Below are 15824 nucleotides of genomic sequence, written 5' to 3' on the forward strand. Positions count from 1 at the left end.
CTTGCACAACAGGATCAGGATAAGTGATGTGTCAGATCTCCCAGATGACTTGAAGCAGGAACAGTTTATGATATGCAGAGCTGGTACAGTAGACAGCCAGGCAGGGAACTCAGGCAGGACAGAAAGCTGTGATCGGAGACAGGAACAAGGTCACAGGAATAGCCAAGGTCATCAACAGGTGGGCAGCAAGGTTCCAAATCATGAGCAAGCCGAAGTAAGGAACAGAGCAGGGAACAGAAACTAGCAACAAGGCAGGAGCGGAATCCAAAGTCAGGTTAGTTACAAGCCGGGTCAGCAACAAGGGGATCATAGAAAAATACAGCAGGGCACAGGGAAACAGCTGAAGACCAGTCAGCACTAAGCACAGGCAGAAGAATCCTTTAAATAGTCCATCTGGCGCCAATATTCACTGTGTGTGTGCGAGTGCCTGTGCGTGATCACGCATTTTTGTGCTCATGGGCACGTCTGGTCATTATTCTGCAGAGATTGCTGTGCGCATGCGCATTTCTATTAGCCAGCCGTCTCACAGGAATTCCCTTACACCCCCACTGCCACTCCCTGGCTGCAATGTTGTCACATCCTGCCAAATATAATACAGCCCCGACTTGTTCTTTATCACAGCAGCAGCTGCTGTGTGGAGCAGAACTTTTATACACTGTTCAGTCACTTCACTAAGAAATAAATACAATGTAATCACAATTTTATTATATTGTATTTACCATTGTCATTCAACAGATGACCTTTAATCTGCATCAGATAATGGTTATCTCTACCCCCCGTCACTTGTGTGAATGAGAACTTAGACTTTAACAAGTGTATTCATTGGAAACCTCACATTTATTCCTGTTCCAGTAACAGATGAAAATGGATGAAAATGTTGGATATTCACATGCTAATTTGGAGGTATAATATATGAATGTTGTAATGATATACACACAAGCAGGGGCGGACTGACAACTCATGGGGCCCCCGGGCAATAGGGGATCATGGGGCCCCTTTGCCCCTGCCCACACTCAAACCACACCCAAAAAAGCCTATGAAAGGTACCAGGGGAATCTCATGGGGCCCCTTACTGACCTCGGGCCCTCAGGCAGTGCCCGAGTTTCCGAATGGTCAGTCCGCCCCTGTACACAAGCACACGCACACACATACAAACAGTATACTGTATATAGTCATATTATATCGCTACATTGCACATCCAAGGCATTCCGCTGATAAATGGATCACACTGACTGTCCTGTTCTTTTTAACCAGCAGTCATCTGTCCCAAAACAGGAAGCACCTCTCCTTGTATCTGTCGCCCCGGATCAATAAAGTCAGTAAATGATGCAGGACTTCACTTTTGTAAAGGTAAGACATTGTTGCTCTAAGCTACGGGCTCTGTGGGTTGGTAAGGCTCGATTTTTTGATAGGGGTCACCGTTTAAAAGCCCAACTCCGGGCAACATTTTTTTTGCGCCATGCATTACAACAAAATGAGCAGATAACCCATGTGGTGGGCTTTTACCCAGAGTTCTTTAAAAAAAAAATCCTTTTGAGCAGGCTATCCGAGCTAGTAAGGTGTATTAAGGCCCCATTAACCCTTTCACTGCCTTGCCCACGTTTAAGAAATCATGTTAGGCCTGAAGATTGCATGGACCCCCAAAAATTATATAGATGAAACTCGAAAAATTAGAATATCGTGCAAAAGTTCATTTATTTCACTAATGCAACTTAAAAGGTGAAACTAATATATGAGATAGACTCATTACATGCAAAGCAAGATAGTTCAAGCCGTGATTTGTCATAATTGTGATGATTATGGCTTACAGCTCATGAAAACCCCAAATCCACAATCTCAGAGAATTAGAATATTGTGAAAAGGTGCAATATTCTCGGCTCAAAGTGTCCCACTCTAATCAGCTAATTAAGCAATAACACCTGCAAAGGGTCCCTGAGCCTTTAAATGGTCTCTCAGTCTGGTTCAGTAGAAATCACAATCATGGGAAAGACTGCTGACCTGACAGTTGTGCAGAAAACCATCATTGACACCCTCCATAAGGAGGGAAAGCCTCAAAAGGTAGTTGGAAAAGAAGGTGGATGTTCCCAAAGTGCTGTATCAAAGCACATTAATAGAAAGTTATGTGGAAGGGAAAACTGTGGAAGACAAAAGGAGCACAAGCAGCAGGGATGACCGCAGCCTGGAGAGGATTTTCAGGAAAAGGCTATTCAAAAAGTGTTGTGGACTTTCACAAGCAGTGGACTGAGGCTGGAGTCAGTGCATCAAGAGCCACCACACACAGACAGATCCTGGACATGGGCTTCAAATGTCGTATTCCTCTTGTCAAGCCGCTCCTGAACAACAAACAATGTCAGAAGCGTCTTACCTGGGCTAAAGAAAAACAGACCTGGTCTGTTGCTCAGTGGTCCAAAGTCCTCTTTTCTGATGAGAGCAACTTTTGCATCTCATTTGGAAACCAAGGACCCAGAGTATGGAGGAAGAATGGAGAGGCACACACTGCAAGATGCTTGAAGTCCAGTGTGAAGTTTCCACAGTCTGTGTTAATTTGGGGAGCCATGTCATCTGCTGGTGTTGGTCCACTGTGCTTCATTAAGTCCAGGGTCAACGCAGCCGTCTACCAGGAGATTTTGGAGCACTTCATGCTTCCTTCCGCAGGCGAGCTTTATGGGGATGCTTGCTGAAAGGAATGATTTTCTTTTCCCCTCAGAGACCCCCGGTCTGTGGAGAGATTCCTGGTTTATCAGCAGAATTCTGGGAACACCCCTTGAACACGGAAATCACGACAGCTTATGTTCAGAGATGTTCAAAGTTTATTAGACATTAATAAGATTATATAGACTACAGATAATCATAAGGGAGGGGGGAGCGAGTTTCAAAACTGTAACTTGTAACTTTCCATCATGAGCTGACTACATGAAACATAACATATACATTTCTTGGTACAAATTATTTTGTCTAACTTTTAGGGAAAACAGACAGACAAAGACATTGTCAGGGTCATGTTAGCTTCTGTTGATACATCCTTGAACAACCAAAAACAGTTTCATTAAACTTCTAATATCTCTACAAAAAGCTAACTTAATACTTAATACTTAAAATGGCGTACATAATACAAAATGGAAGTTATCTAGATCCTTTCAATCCCCTCTAAGATCATGAACATGATCTCAATTCTTTACTTCATTCATCTTTTTGTACATAGCTAGATAACCTTCATTTGTATTTTGCGGCTTGGTAGCTCTAGCAATGCAATATAATGAGCATTTAAAACATAGATATAAAGATAAAACAAAAAACAATATCATGACTATGCTTACAGCGATACCTTTCATCCATGAAAAAATGGAACCAAATCCTGATCCTAACCAATCAAAAGTCCATCCATCTTTTCCTATAGCTCTAGCTTCTTCCATCAAACCATCTACCTGTTCCCTGTGTTGCTTTATTATTTCATAATAATCTGGAACAGTCATTGTGGTATTATATATCCAAGTACAACATTCATAATCCTCTGTCATCTCACACAGACCTGTCAGAGCAGCACTCATACTTTCAATAGCTAATTCTTGCATCTCCAGCTGTTTTCTAATAGCTCTGGTCTCAGTATTTAGCAACCCTATGTCCTTAGAGTTCCTCTCCAGTATATCATCAATAATGTTTGTGTAATTATTTAGAGTTAGTTGGTGTTTTGGGTATGTACTGGCTTTTACCTGGTGTTCCTTTTGGTCTATAGCTGCCATAATTGGCACTAATTGGGCTACATAGCACCAGCCCTGGACATTACTCGGTATCCAAGGGTAACAGATCTTACCACAACAGATATAGGTATTGTTTCCCAAAGAGATCGGCAATTTTTGTATTGCAGAATGAAATTCAGGGGTGACAAGTGTAAAATAAAAAAGAAGTTTTCCAAACATAGTTTTCCCCACATTATCTTGTATCCCTTCTAAACTTTCATTCAGGGTTTTACCATTTACTTGCCAGAGTTTCACAGAAGAAGTTCCATCCCTCCTTCCAGGATCAGATATATTTAATATGGACTGAGAGCACATTCCCTTTCCCTTGTGGGAAGTATTCCCCAGTCTAAAACACCAATCGGGGAGTTGAGTGACTCCCAGAGTTGGAAAAGATATGGTGGCATTAGAAGTAATATTGGTCAAACCAATACTTACATTCCCTTTTATTAACAAAAATATTTTGACTGGAGCGGCCAGAAGAGGAATTTCCTATGTGCTCGGATGTAACTTACTACAGATCCAACATTTATCAGAACCTGACTTTTGAGCATAAGCAGATTTAAACTGCATCATCAACATTTTTCCTGAAAAAGGATTGTTGTCTTCAAAACTTTCTTTTTGACTTTCTTTCACTTTTGGTTATCTGGGTCTCATTTAAAACTAGTCCTTGACCACAGATACTTTTTATTAGGCCCAAGTCCTCAGGGTGATAAATACAGTTAGGATCCATACTGGCAGGAAAAAGAGCACAGTCAGTGTGCCCAATAGGATCCAGAGTTTCAAAGCACCATGAGGGGCAGTAAAAAATTTCATCTTCAGGGCCTTTTTCACTTACTTCACCCACTCTTCGAGGATTTTTCTCTCATACTTCACCTCCTTTTTCCATCTCATGTTTCTCAGGTGTTTGGTTCACCTTCTTCACTCAACTAGCATGGATCCAGGACTGGGAATTCTCCACCAGAACAGCCGTTCTGGTAACCGCTATCACCGTAGTAGGTGGTCCAAAGGGGTAGCCTTGCTTCTTGTCTTTAGCAAGTTGACGGACCACTACGACATCTCCCACTTGGAAAAGGTGGGTTGGTTCCTGAAAAATAAAAGAAAAAGTGCGAGCAACATTTCTTTCAACCTTATCTAAAATTTGAATCAATTTTTTCACATATTCTTGTTGTACCAGGTCAAGGTCCCCTCTTTCTAACATAAGTGGCTGTCTAGCCCAAGGAGTGGGGAACGGTCTTCCCATTAATATTTCAAAAGGAGATAACCCTGTAGTCTTACTAGGTGTCATTCTTACCTCTGCTAGAATTGCAGGTAACATCTTCTTCCAGTGGGTATAGGTTCCTCCAGTGGCCTTCCTCAACTTATCCTTAATTGTCCTGTTCATCCTTTCTACTATACCCCAACTTTGAGGATGATAGGGAATATGAAACTTCCAATCTATCTTAAGTACTTTTACCAAATCTTGACATACCTTGGCCACAAAAGCTGGTCCGTTATCAGAATTTATCTGCAGCGGACATCCCCATCTGGGTATTATCTCCTGTGTGAGAATTCTGACTACAGTTTGCGCGTCTTCTTTATTAGTGACAAATGCTTCCACCCATCTGCTGAACATATCCACCATTACCAACAAAAACTCTTGCCTCTGTCCTGTTTTTGGCATGTGGGTAAAATCTATTTGTAAATGGGTGAAAGGTGTAGTTGGGTACACTAGATGCTGGTGTTGTGATTTCTTTGGGTTCTGTGGATTGTTCCTTATACATGTAATGCACCTGGAAACATATTCTTTCACCAACCTAGATAAACCTGTAATGTAAAAATCCTGCAATAATGTTTCACATGTCGTTTTCCATCCTCTATGTCCTAGACTGTGGTACTGTGCAATGAACAGTGGGGCACTTGACATGGGAATGCATGGTTTCCCCTCTAAGCACAATAGACCAGAAGCTGGATCTAGTTGTGCTCCAGAACCATCCCAGTCTGCTAAATCGACTTTTGTAGCAAATGTTTGTAAATCTGCATACATCTGGTCATGTGGGGTGGTTGTGATGCCTGAAGTGAGCAAAGGCATCTGTTCACTGGCCACCTGTTGTAATGCGGCTTCCTTTGCTACCTTATCTGCTAATGCATTTCCTTTGGCAATATGATCTCTGTGATTTGTATGTGCCCTGCAATGAAGAATGGCTAATGTTTTTGGTAACTGTATGGCTTTGAGTAGATCAGATATCAAAGAAGAGTGAGATATGGTTTTGCCATCAGCAGCAATGAATCCTCTTCTCTCCCAAATGACCCCAAAGTCATGTATAGCACCATGGGCGTACTTGGAGTCTGTGTAAATGTTGACATCCTGCCCTGCAAATAATTGACATGCTCTTGTAAGGGCAATCAGTTCGGCTGCTTGGGCTGACTGATATGGAATTGGCTTTGCCTCGAGTATTTTGTCAGGAAGATGCACAATGCCGTATCCTGCATGGTAAGTACTATCATTTTGGCCTAGAACATGAGCCATCTACAAACACATCTGGGGCCCCATCAAGAGCCACAGCTGACATGTCGGACCTAGGGGAAGTGTCTTGTTGTATGTGGGTTATACAATTGTGTTCTGGTGCCACTTCATCCTGTTCCCCCTTTAGCCCCAGTAGGGCATTCAAAATTGGAACAGGACCTGAATTTGCTGAAGAATATTTAATAATCAAGTTGGGATCAGATAGAAGAATCACTTCATATCCGCTCAACCTTTGTGCTGACATGTGTTGAGTGTGTATGTTTTTCAGTAGTAAGGACACTTGATGTGTGGTGTGTAGGGTAGTTTCATGTCCCAATGTGAAAGAAATAGCCATCTCCACCAGAATTGCGCACGATGCAACAGCTCTCAGACAAGCAGGCATGCCCTGAACCTGAGTTGGCACTACTTTGGAAAAAAAAGCTACTGGGCGGAGCTTGCCTCCATGTTCCTGAGCCAGGACCCCCGCCATGGTTGTACAATTTTCCCTAGCATACAGATGAAAAATTTTTTTATAGTCAGGTAGTCCAAGACCAGGGGCCGTTACCATAGCATTCTTCAGGTGCACAAAGGCATCAACCATTTCATTTGACCATGTGAGAATGTCAGGTGATTCTGAAAGTGTGGCAGACCTCAGAGTGTGATCATAGAATGAACAATCAGGTATCCATTGGCGGCAGTAACCAATCATACCAAGAAAAGTTAGCATGTCCTTTTTCGTTTGTGGGCGGGGCAGACCCACAAGAGCCGCAGCTCTTTTGTGACTGACATTCCTCTCACCATGACTTAGAATAAAACCAAGGTATTCAACCTGTTTTTGGCACCATTGCAATTTCTTTTTAGATGCTTTGTGACCATTCCCTGACAACCATTCTAACAGAGACCAACTATCCTCCTGACTGGCCTCCTGACTTGGACTACAAATCAATAGGTCATCCACATATATAATGAGGACCGAACCATTGGGAGGGGTCCAGGACCTCAGAGTGGTCTGGAGGGCAAGTGAGTAGACTGCAAACAAATCTACATAGCCCTGGGGCAATCTACACCAGGTCAACTGGCGGTTACGGAACGTAAATGCAAATAGCGCCCTCGTCTGGTGGTCCACAGGAACCGAAAAGAATGCATTTGTTAAATCAATCACTGTAAAGTATTCTGCATCGGACGGAATGGAGGTGAGGAGTGATGGCACATCAGGCACTATTGGGGCTAATGGAACTACCAAATTATTTATGGCCCTCAAATCTTGTACAAACCTGTAAGAGCCATCCGGCTTCTTAACAGAATTGATAGGTGTGTTGTAAGGAGAAACCGTTTCTTCTACCTTCTGTTTACATGCTGTAGCAATAGGGAGGGAAGCCTTATTCTTGAAAACCCTTTTTAATTCTGTGTCAAGCTCCTCCCACATAGTTTCTCTCCCTTCTGTGGTGTTCAGTTTATAGGCAGTAGCCTGTGTATTACTTGGTTCTATGTGACTAATGCTTTTTACATTTATCCAATCCCAAGCTGGATTATTTCCCAGAATACCATCAATGATCAATCTCATATCTTCCTGTGTGTAATTTCTTCCTAAACATGCCTTTTTTAAATAAGCAAGTGTACCTCCAGGAGATACTGTAGGCTTGGGACAATGTTTAACAATCTTATTAATATCTTCTAATTCTATGGGGTATTTTTAGAATTAGTTCTCCTGCTGTGAGAAAAGGTAGTGTCAATATAGCCAACTCCTTTCCTCCTACGGCCCCCTCATCTTCTCTTTTTCCCTCTTGTTTCTTATCCATGGATCTAAGCTGCATTCTAAATTCCTACACATCTCTGCCCTTTCTATGACTGGTGTCACTTCTTCTCCATTGACCATCCTTTTTCTGTAATTTTATTATATTTACCTGTCCCTGTTCTTCGTATTCCAACTCTCCTTCGTTGTCATTATTCTCCGTAAGGATGCCTTGAACTTGGCTACCCTCTCTGTCTGGTGATTTTATACTAATAATCTGTTTGGGTCTAGTGGAGGGGCCTGGCTGTATTGGTTGTAGATCCGGGACGGGAAGTGGCGCAGGGACAGGGGCAGGGACTGGAGGGGCAGGGTGCAGGAGCTGGAACTGCAGAGACAGGAGCAGGGGCTGGAGGGGCATTAGGCTGGGGAGTAATCATCCCCAAACTAATCAAAAAATCATCATCAGCAGCATTTTTAAAACCACTTAATGAAGGATATATATTATACGGAGGGGGTGGGATTGGTGTCTGAACTGTTTTCAGTCCAATCTTGGGTCTGCATGTCTTTTCAGATTGATGCTTTTCCTGGCATATTTTTAATGTATCCAATTTCAACTTCCTCTTTTGTTTTAAAGAGAAAATCAAATTGAACTTTCCCTTGCTATTATCAACCCAATACGGTGACCATTTTAACCAGTTTTCTCCCCCTTTCTTGGGAATGGGTCTGTACTCCCCATAGCTTCTGTCCAGCCTGCCATACAATCCACCCAGGGATTTATTAAATAATAATCCGATCCACAAACTCTAGCAACATAATCCTTACAATTTTCTCCCTTTTCTGGGGGACCTGGTGGGTAACTACCTCCTTGACCCATATTTAGACAGTGGATAAAACAATTTTAACTTAAAATCTTATTTTGTTCCACACAACAAATTATCTTATACTTCTACGCAACAGAAAGAAAAAGCAAAAGACAGATAAACCAGAATCTGCTCCACAGACTTATTAACCTCTTGATAACTTCCCAAAAGTTATCTCTTCACTGTTTTACCAAAAACAGTGTGTTCTTCCAGAGAACTGTGTTTACCAAAACACCTTTTTTTATATTATAGTGCACTATTTTGTAACTCTACCAAAGAGTTAAGTCTGCTTTACCAAAAGCAGCTACAGGTTATCACGGGTCTATATAGACAATACAGAATGATTCAAGACCTTCCCTCAACACAGGGCAAGAAAGAGCTTTTAGTCATAAAAAGACAAAAGGTTTACTTACCAAGTGAGGTGGGTGGTCATCCCGGACGAGCCCCCAGCTGAAAGGAATGATTTTCTTTTCCCCTCAGAGACCCCCGGTCTGTGGAGAGATTCCTGGTTTATCAGCAGAATTCTGGGAACACCCCTTGAACACGGAAATCACGACAGCTTATGTTCAGAGATGTTCAAAGTTTATTAGACATTAATAAGATTATATAGACTACAGATAATCATAAGGGAGGGGGGAGCGAGTTTCAAAACTGTAACTTGTAACTTTCCATCATGAGCTGACTACATGAAACATAACATATACATTTCTTGGTACAAATTATTTTGTCTAACTTTTAGGGAAAACAGACAGACAAAGACATTGTCAGGGTCATGTTAGCTTCTGTTGATACATCCTTGAACAACCAAAAACAGTTTCATTAAACTTCTAATATCTCTACAAAAAGCTAACTTAATACTTAATACTTAAAATGGCGTACATAATACAAAATGGAAGTTATCTAGATCCTTTCACTTACTTCATTTTCCAGCAGGACTTGGCACCTGCCCACACTGCCAAAAGCACCAAAACCTGGTTCAATGACCGTGGGATTACTGTGCTTGATTGGCCAGCAAACTCGCCTGACCTGAACCCCATAGAGAATCTATGGTGCATTGCCAAGAGAAAGATGAGAGACATGAGACCGAACAATGCAGAAGAACTGAAGGCCGCTATTGAAGCATCCTGGTCTTCCATAACACCTCAGCAGTGCCACAGGCTGATAGCTTCCATGCCACGCCGCATTGAGGCAGTAATTGCTGCAAAAGGGGCCCAAACCAAGTACTGAGTACATATGCATGCTTCTACTTTTCAGAGGTCCGATATTGTTCTATGTACAATCCTTGTTTTATTGATTGCATGTAATATTCTAATTTTCTGAGATTGTGGATTTGGGGTTTTCATGAGCTGTAAGCCATAATCATCACAATGATGACAAATCACGGCTTGAACTATCTTGCTTTGCATGTAATGAGTCTATCTCATATATTAGTTTCACCTTTTAAGTTGCATTACTGAAATAAATTAACTTTTGCACGATATTCTAATTTTTTGAGTTTCACCTGTATATTTTCTGAAAGTAGACATCCTAGAGCAGTGCTTCTCAATCTTTTTCAGCCAAGGCACCCTTTAAAATTATGGACAATCCCGAGGCAACCTTTAAAATTATGGACAGTCCCGAAGCACCCCATTCTAAAAATGTGAAAAACTATTCTAATAGTTTTATATAACGCAGCAATATCCACACATGTAGGACACCCAACATTAGAGGTGATTTTTTCTTCCAAAGCAAATATACTTTTGCATACTGGTACTGACTAGTGTGACCCCAGCATTGATAGAGAGGGGCAGGGGAAGGTCAAACTAGGATGCTGTGTAGGCAGCTGACATCCTCCTTATCAATGGATGATGTCATTGGTTGTCAGGATGCCAGTGGCTAGAAGTCGTAATGGTGCACAATGAAAACCTGTGACTTTGTGTAACTAAAATGCAGGCTTGTTCCACCCACTGGCTTGTATACAAGTTTTGGGCAATTTTTAGACATTTTGCCAAGGCACCCCTGAAGAAACCTCAAGGCACCCCATGGTGTCTGGGCACCCTGGTTGAGAAAGGTTGTCCTAGAGAACAAAATAGTGGTAGTTCCAATTCTTGCACACACAATATTACCGTAAAGGTCTAGGAAACCCAAAATTGCAGTCCAAAATACACTAAAGTTAATTTTAGGGCACATAAATGCAATAAATTACTCAATTGTTTGGTAAAATGTAAAAGATTAGGTTACACCGAGTAAATAGATACACAACATGCCAAACCTTAAATTTACATGCGCCCGTGAAATTGCGACAAACTTCAGTACACTATATTTTCCACAGGCAATGTTTTAAAAGCCTCCTATAGGTCATCCGTTTGGCGTTACAGAGGAGGCCTGGAGCTAGAAATATTAATTCCAGTGTGCTGGGCAACATGTAACATGTGTATGGAAATCGACATTTGTAGGCATGACGACATGTGTGTTTACATTTGTTTTGACATAAAAATGGGGTGTGCAGCGCTATACAAATAAAACACACTGTCATAAATATAACAAAAAGTGAAAAAAGTCCTATAAACTGAATGACAAACAGTCCGAGGTGATATGGTATCAGTCCAAATAGGTATATTCCAGTGATGGAGTATATATGACTTCAATCCAAATGGGTATATTCCAACATCCCAACATGAAGGTGTAGAAAAATTGCCCACTCACCGGAAGTGCAATTTAATGTGCACATAGAAATTCCATGAAGCCGAAGGTCCCGTGAAGGTGCGGCCTGATGGTAAAGGTGTCCTCTGGTGGTTAATGGGGTGACTGCTGCCAGAGATGATGGTCCGGACCTATATCCCAAATCGTCCAACCTGGGTGGACTCCTAAAATGCTGGGCTGAGATGTGGAGGCTCAGTGCCAGGTAATAGAGAAGAAAACGCTCATGGTGTAGTATTGTGAAATGTATTTATTAGGGTATATATCATTATGGTAAACAGTAAATGTACAGGGTGATAATAACCTATACAAGTATAGTATGAATGAGCTCTTGAATGCACTGACCAGTGGATAAAAATGATGGCCACCGGACCTCCTGATCCGGTGGCGTGACGTCAAGGCGGAGCCTCTGCACGCCTTGATGTCACGCCACCGGATCAGGAGGTCCGGTGGCCATCATTTTTATACAGAAATATTTGGACCCTTTACTGGGTTACATTAGCTTGCTGAGATGTAGGTTAGGGCCCTCAGAACATTTGTGTTGGAAAGGTCAGCGAGTGGTAGAGTGGTATAGATGAAAAAAAAACTTATCATCCAGTACAGGTTAAAGTAACCCTAGATGAGATGCAATACACATATTCTGATGGTCCAGGCCCATATCCTAACAGTCCTTATCCCCAATCCTACCTTCAACCTTCTCTTTTTGTGCTTTATTTCACTCTACTCTACTGCTAACCCTAGGTCCTCACCCTATGCATCAAATATCATGGCACCCTAATACAGGGGTTATTATTATTATTATTATACAGGATTTATATAGCGCCAACAGTTTGCTCAGCGCTTTACAATATAACGGGAGACAATACAGCAACAATACAGTTCAATATAAAAGGGATAGGAGGGCCCTGCTCCTTGGAGCTTACAATCTAAGAGGGAGGGGCTAGTGGTACAAAAGGTAATAACTGTGGGGGATGGACTGGTAGGAGGAATAGAAGATTCCAGTATTAGCTGAGGGCAGGATAGGCTTCCCTGAAGAGATAGGTTTTCAGAGATTGCCTAAAAGTGAACAGAGTAGGCGATAGTCTGATAAATTGGGGTAGAGAGTTCCAGAGGATGGGGGAAGCTCTGGAGAAGTCCTGGAGATGAGCATGGGAGAAGAAGACAAGGGAGCTAGAGAGTATAAGGTCTTGCGAGGAGCAGAGAGTACGGTTTGGGTGATATTTGGAGACAGGATTGGTGATGTAATAGTCGAGGCGAGATATAACAAGGGAGTGGATAAATTGCTTCGTGGTTTCCGAGGTTAGGAACAGGCGTATCTTGGAGATGTTGCGGAGGTGAAGTATACAACATTTGGACAGTGATTGGATTTGGGGCTGAAAGGACAGATGGGAGTCTAGGATTACACCTAGTACCCTGGCATGAGGAGAGGGACTGAAGATTGTGTTATTGATCTTGATGGAGAAGTCGAGGGAGGGGGCACAGCTGGAGGGAATACTAAGAGCTCAGTTTTAGAAAGATTGAGTTTGAGGAAATGGAGTGAAATCCATGCTGATATGTCACTTAGGAGGAGGTGTAGATGGAGACGAGAAGAGGTCCAAGGACAGAACCTTGAGGGACCCCTACAGAAAGAGGGAGTGAAGAGGAGGAGGCAGCGTTATAGGTAACACTGAAGGAGTGCTGCGATACGTAGGAGGAGAACCAGGAGAGAGCAGAGTCTCTGAGGCCAAGAGAGTGGAGTTTTTTGAGGAGGAGGGGATGGTCAACTGTATCAAAAGCCGCAGAGAGGTCAAGTAGTAAGAGTATGAAGCAGTGGCCATCGGTTTTAGCAGTTAGTAGATCATTAGTAAGTTTTAATAGGGAAGTTTCAGTGGAGTGTAGTGAGCAAAAGCCAGACTGTAAAGGGTCAAGAAGGTTGTTGTCGGTGAGGTAGGAGCTCAGGCGATTGTAGACTAAGCGTTCTAGGAGTTTAGAGGTAAATGGCAGCAGGGAGATGGGTCTTAAGTTGTTCAGGTCGGTGATGTACGCATGCTTTAGAGGGGAGGGGAAGGCACCAGCAGAGCCATACAAAACAGTGTGCTGGAGCTGACAGGGGAGAAAACTGTATTGTTTCTTCCCCCATCGGTAGTACTTGGCGATCACCGGGTGCCAGCGAGTAATCACTGGCTGGGACCCGGTGATTGACAGCCGAGGCCACAAATGTCGCCGCGTGGCTTGCGTGCGCCCTCTACCCGGTAATGCAAAATCACGTATGTATACATGATTTTGCGCACCTCTGCCGCCCTGTACCAGTATTTATTGTTACAGGACGGCGGTAAAGTGGTTAAAGGGCCAGGAGGCGGTTGTCAGGAAGGGATTAATTGAACAAGCTGAAGTTAGAAGCTGATTGGCTACCATGCACAGCTGCACCAGATTCTGATTGCTCCAGTTTTAATAAATCTCCCTCATAGTGTCTATATTTACACTCCTCATATATCTTTCATAATGTGATGATAAAATTTGAAACCCTGCGGTGAAAATTTTTCTTTCACTTATCTGTCAGATTGTATTTGATACCCCTAACCTATCAATATTGTTTTCATCTGCTTTTAATTCTGTTGTTTCTTCTATTTTCTACAGATTTTTGGAATCTTCTTGTTACCTACTATACAACAAAAAAAACTCTCTTTATTAGTAATAAAACCATTTGAAACAGAAAGGCAATGAGTTTCAGCAAAGTGCTCACTATAATTTTGTGGCCATACAGAAGTGATGGTACCCTGTTTCAAGTGTATAAAGAGACCCTGTCACCAGAACAGACCCACTGCATATTTATATATATTCATTTAATAGTGCTTTTTGCAAGGAATATTGATCTCCCAATGATTTTATAACCTAATTTCAAAATTACAGATAAATGCAAAATGAGTAGTACTTTATTAGGCCTACTTTGCAATTTTCCACTCACTCCTGATGTAGTATATGTCAGCCTTTCTCAACCAGGGTGCCCAGGCACCCTGGGGTACCTTGAGGTTCCTTCAGGGGTGCCTTGGCAAAATGTCTACAAATTGAAAAAAAACTTTATACCAGCGGGTGGAATAAGCCTGCCTCTTAGTTACATAAAGTAACAGGTTTTCATTGTGCAACATTATGATCTACTAGCTGCTGGTGTCCTGACAGCCAACATCATCATCGTTTGATAAGGATGATGTCAGCTGCTTGCACGGCATCCTAATTTGACCTTCCCTGCCCCCTCCCATCAGTGCTGGGGTCACATTAGCTCAGTGATGGAGAAAAACTGAGGGAGAAGAGAAACACTGGAATACTAGTCAGTACCAGTGTGCAAAAGTGTATTTGTGTGGAACAATAAATAATCTCTAATGTTGGCTGTCCTACATGTGTGGATTTTGCTGCATTATATGAAACTATTAGAATAGTTTTTCACATTTTAGAATGGGGTGCCCTTTTAAAATTGTGGACAGTCTTCAGGCACCCTATTTTAGAATGGGGTGCCTGAAGACTGTCTATAATTTTAAAGGGTGCCTGGGGACTATCCATAATTTTAAAGAGTGCCTCAGGACTGTCCATAATTTTAAAGGGTGCCTTGACCGAAAAAAAAGTTGAGAAACACCGGTATATGTAGTGTACGTTCTAGCCTATTAATTACATTTAGCCCCTATTAGGGCAGTGATGTTACACAGGGACCCCTTTGCCAGTCTATAGATACATTGGTCTGCTCAGGTGAATTTGGAAATACATCATGGCAGAGTTTTCTCCTGCTGCAGATAGGTCACACTACCTGCAAATATCGTTCCATGTGCAGGTGAGCCAAGTCCTGCAAAAAACTAATCACACTATTTTGTTTTCATGTAGATAAATGCGCAAATGATGGGGAATGCCCTGCAGGTGCCATTTGCCGAGGCAACAATTGTTATTGTACAGAACATTTGTGTAATTCCAAAATTTTGTCACAATGCATCAAACTGCTTAAACTAGATGAAGAATGCATAGGTAAGCATGTCAAAGTATGTCACATACAAAAGGTAACAATGCATGTCTATGTTGGCAACAGTTGTCATGACTAGTCATCCTGCAACAGTCGTTCTCAATCATTTCAACATGGAGAAACCCTTAAAATAATTTTCAGGTTTAAAGTAGAACTGTACTGCATCTGAGTACCACAAACTAAAAATGCTATTTAATTCATTGTTTATATTCTATCCATAACTACATGTTTTATTTTGCTGAAAAATTATTTTGAAAGTCACCCCCTAGCATTTCTGGCAGTGGCCATCTTGAGTAAGGGCAGATGGTTCATGTAGAATTTACTTCCTGGAATTTATCTGCCCTTAGGTCAG

General features: G+C 42.0%; 1 protein-coding gene across 1 annotated transcript in view; it reads left to right on the plus strand.

The window, feature by feature from the left end:
- LOC149448711 (adhesion G protein-coupled receptor E3-like) overlaps nt 1–15824 on the plus strand; it is a 104475-nt gene that overhangs the window by 37717 nt on the left and 50934 nt on the right. The window contains exons 7-8 of the mRNA XM_089651764.1: nt 1255–1350; nt 15340–15477. Of these exons, the coding sequence (XP_089507890.1) occupies nt 1255–1350; nt 15340–15477 (234 nt within the window). The remainder of the gene's footprint in view (nt 1–1254; nt 1351–15339; nt 15478–15824) is intronic.

Source organism: Staurois parvus, unplaced genomic scaffold, assembly GCF_062004578.1.
Source record: "Staurois parvus isolate SC_StPar_1 unplaced genomic scaffold, SC_StPar_1.0 ptg000662l, whole genome shotgun sequence".
NCBI lineage: Eukaryota > Metazoa > Chordata > Amphibia > Anura > Ranidae > Staurois > Staurois parvus.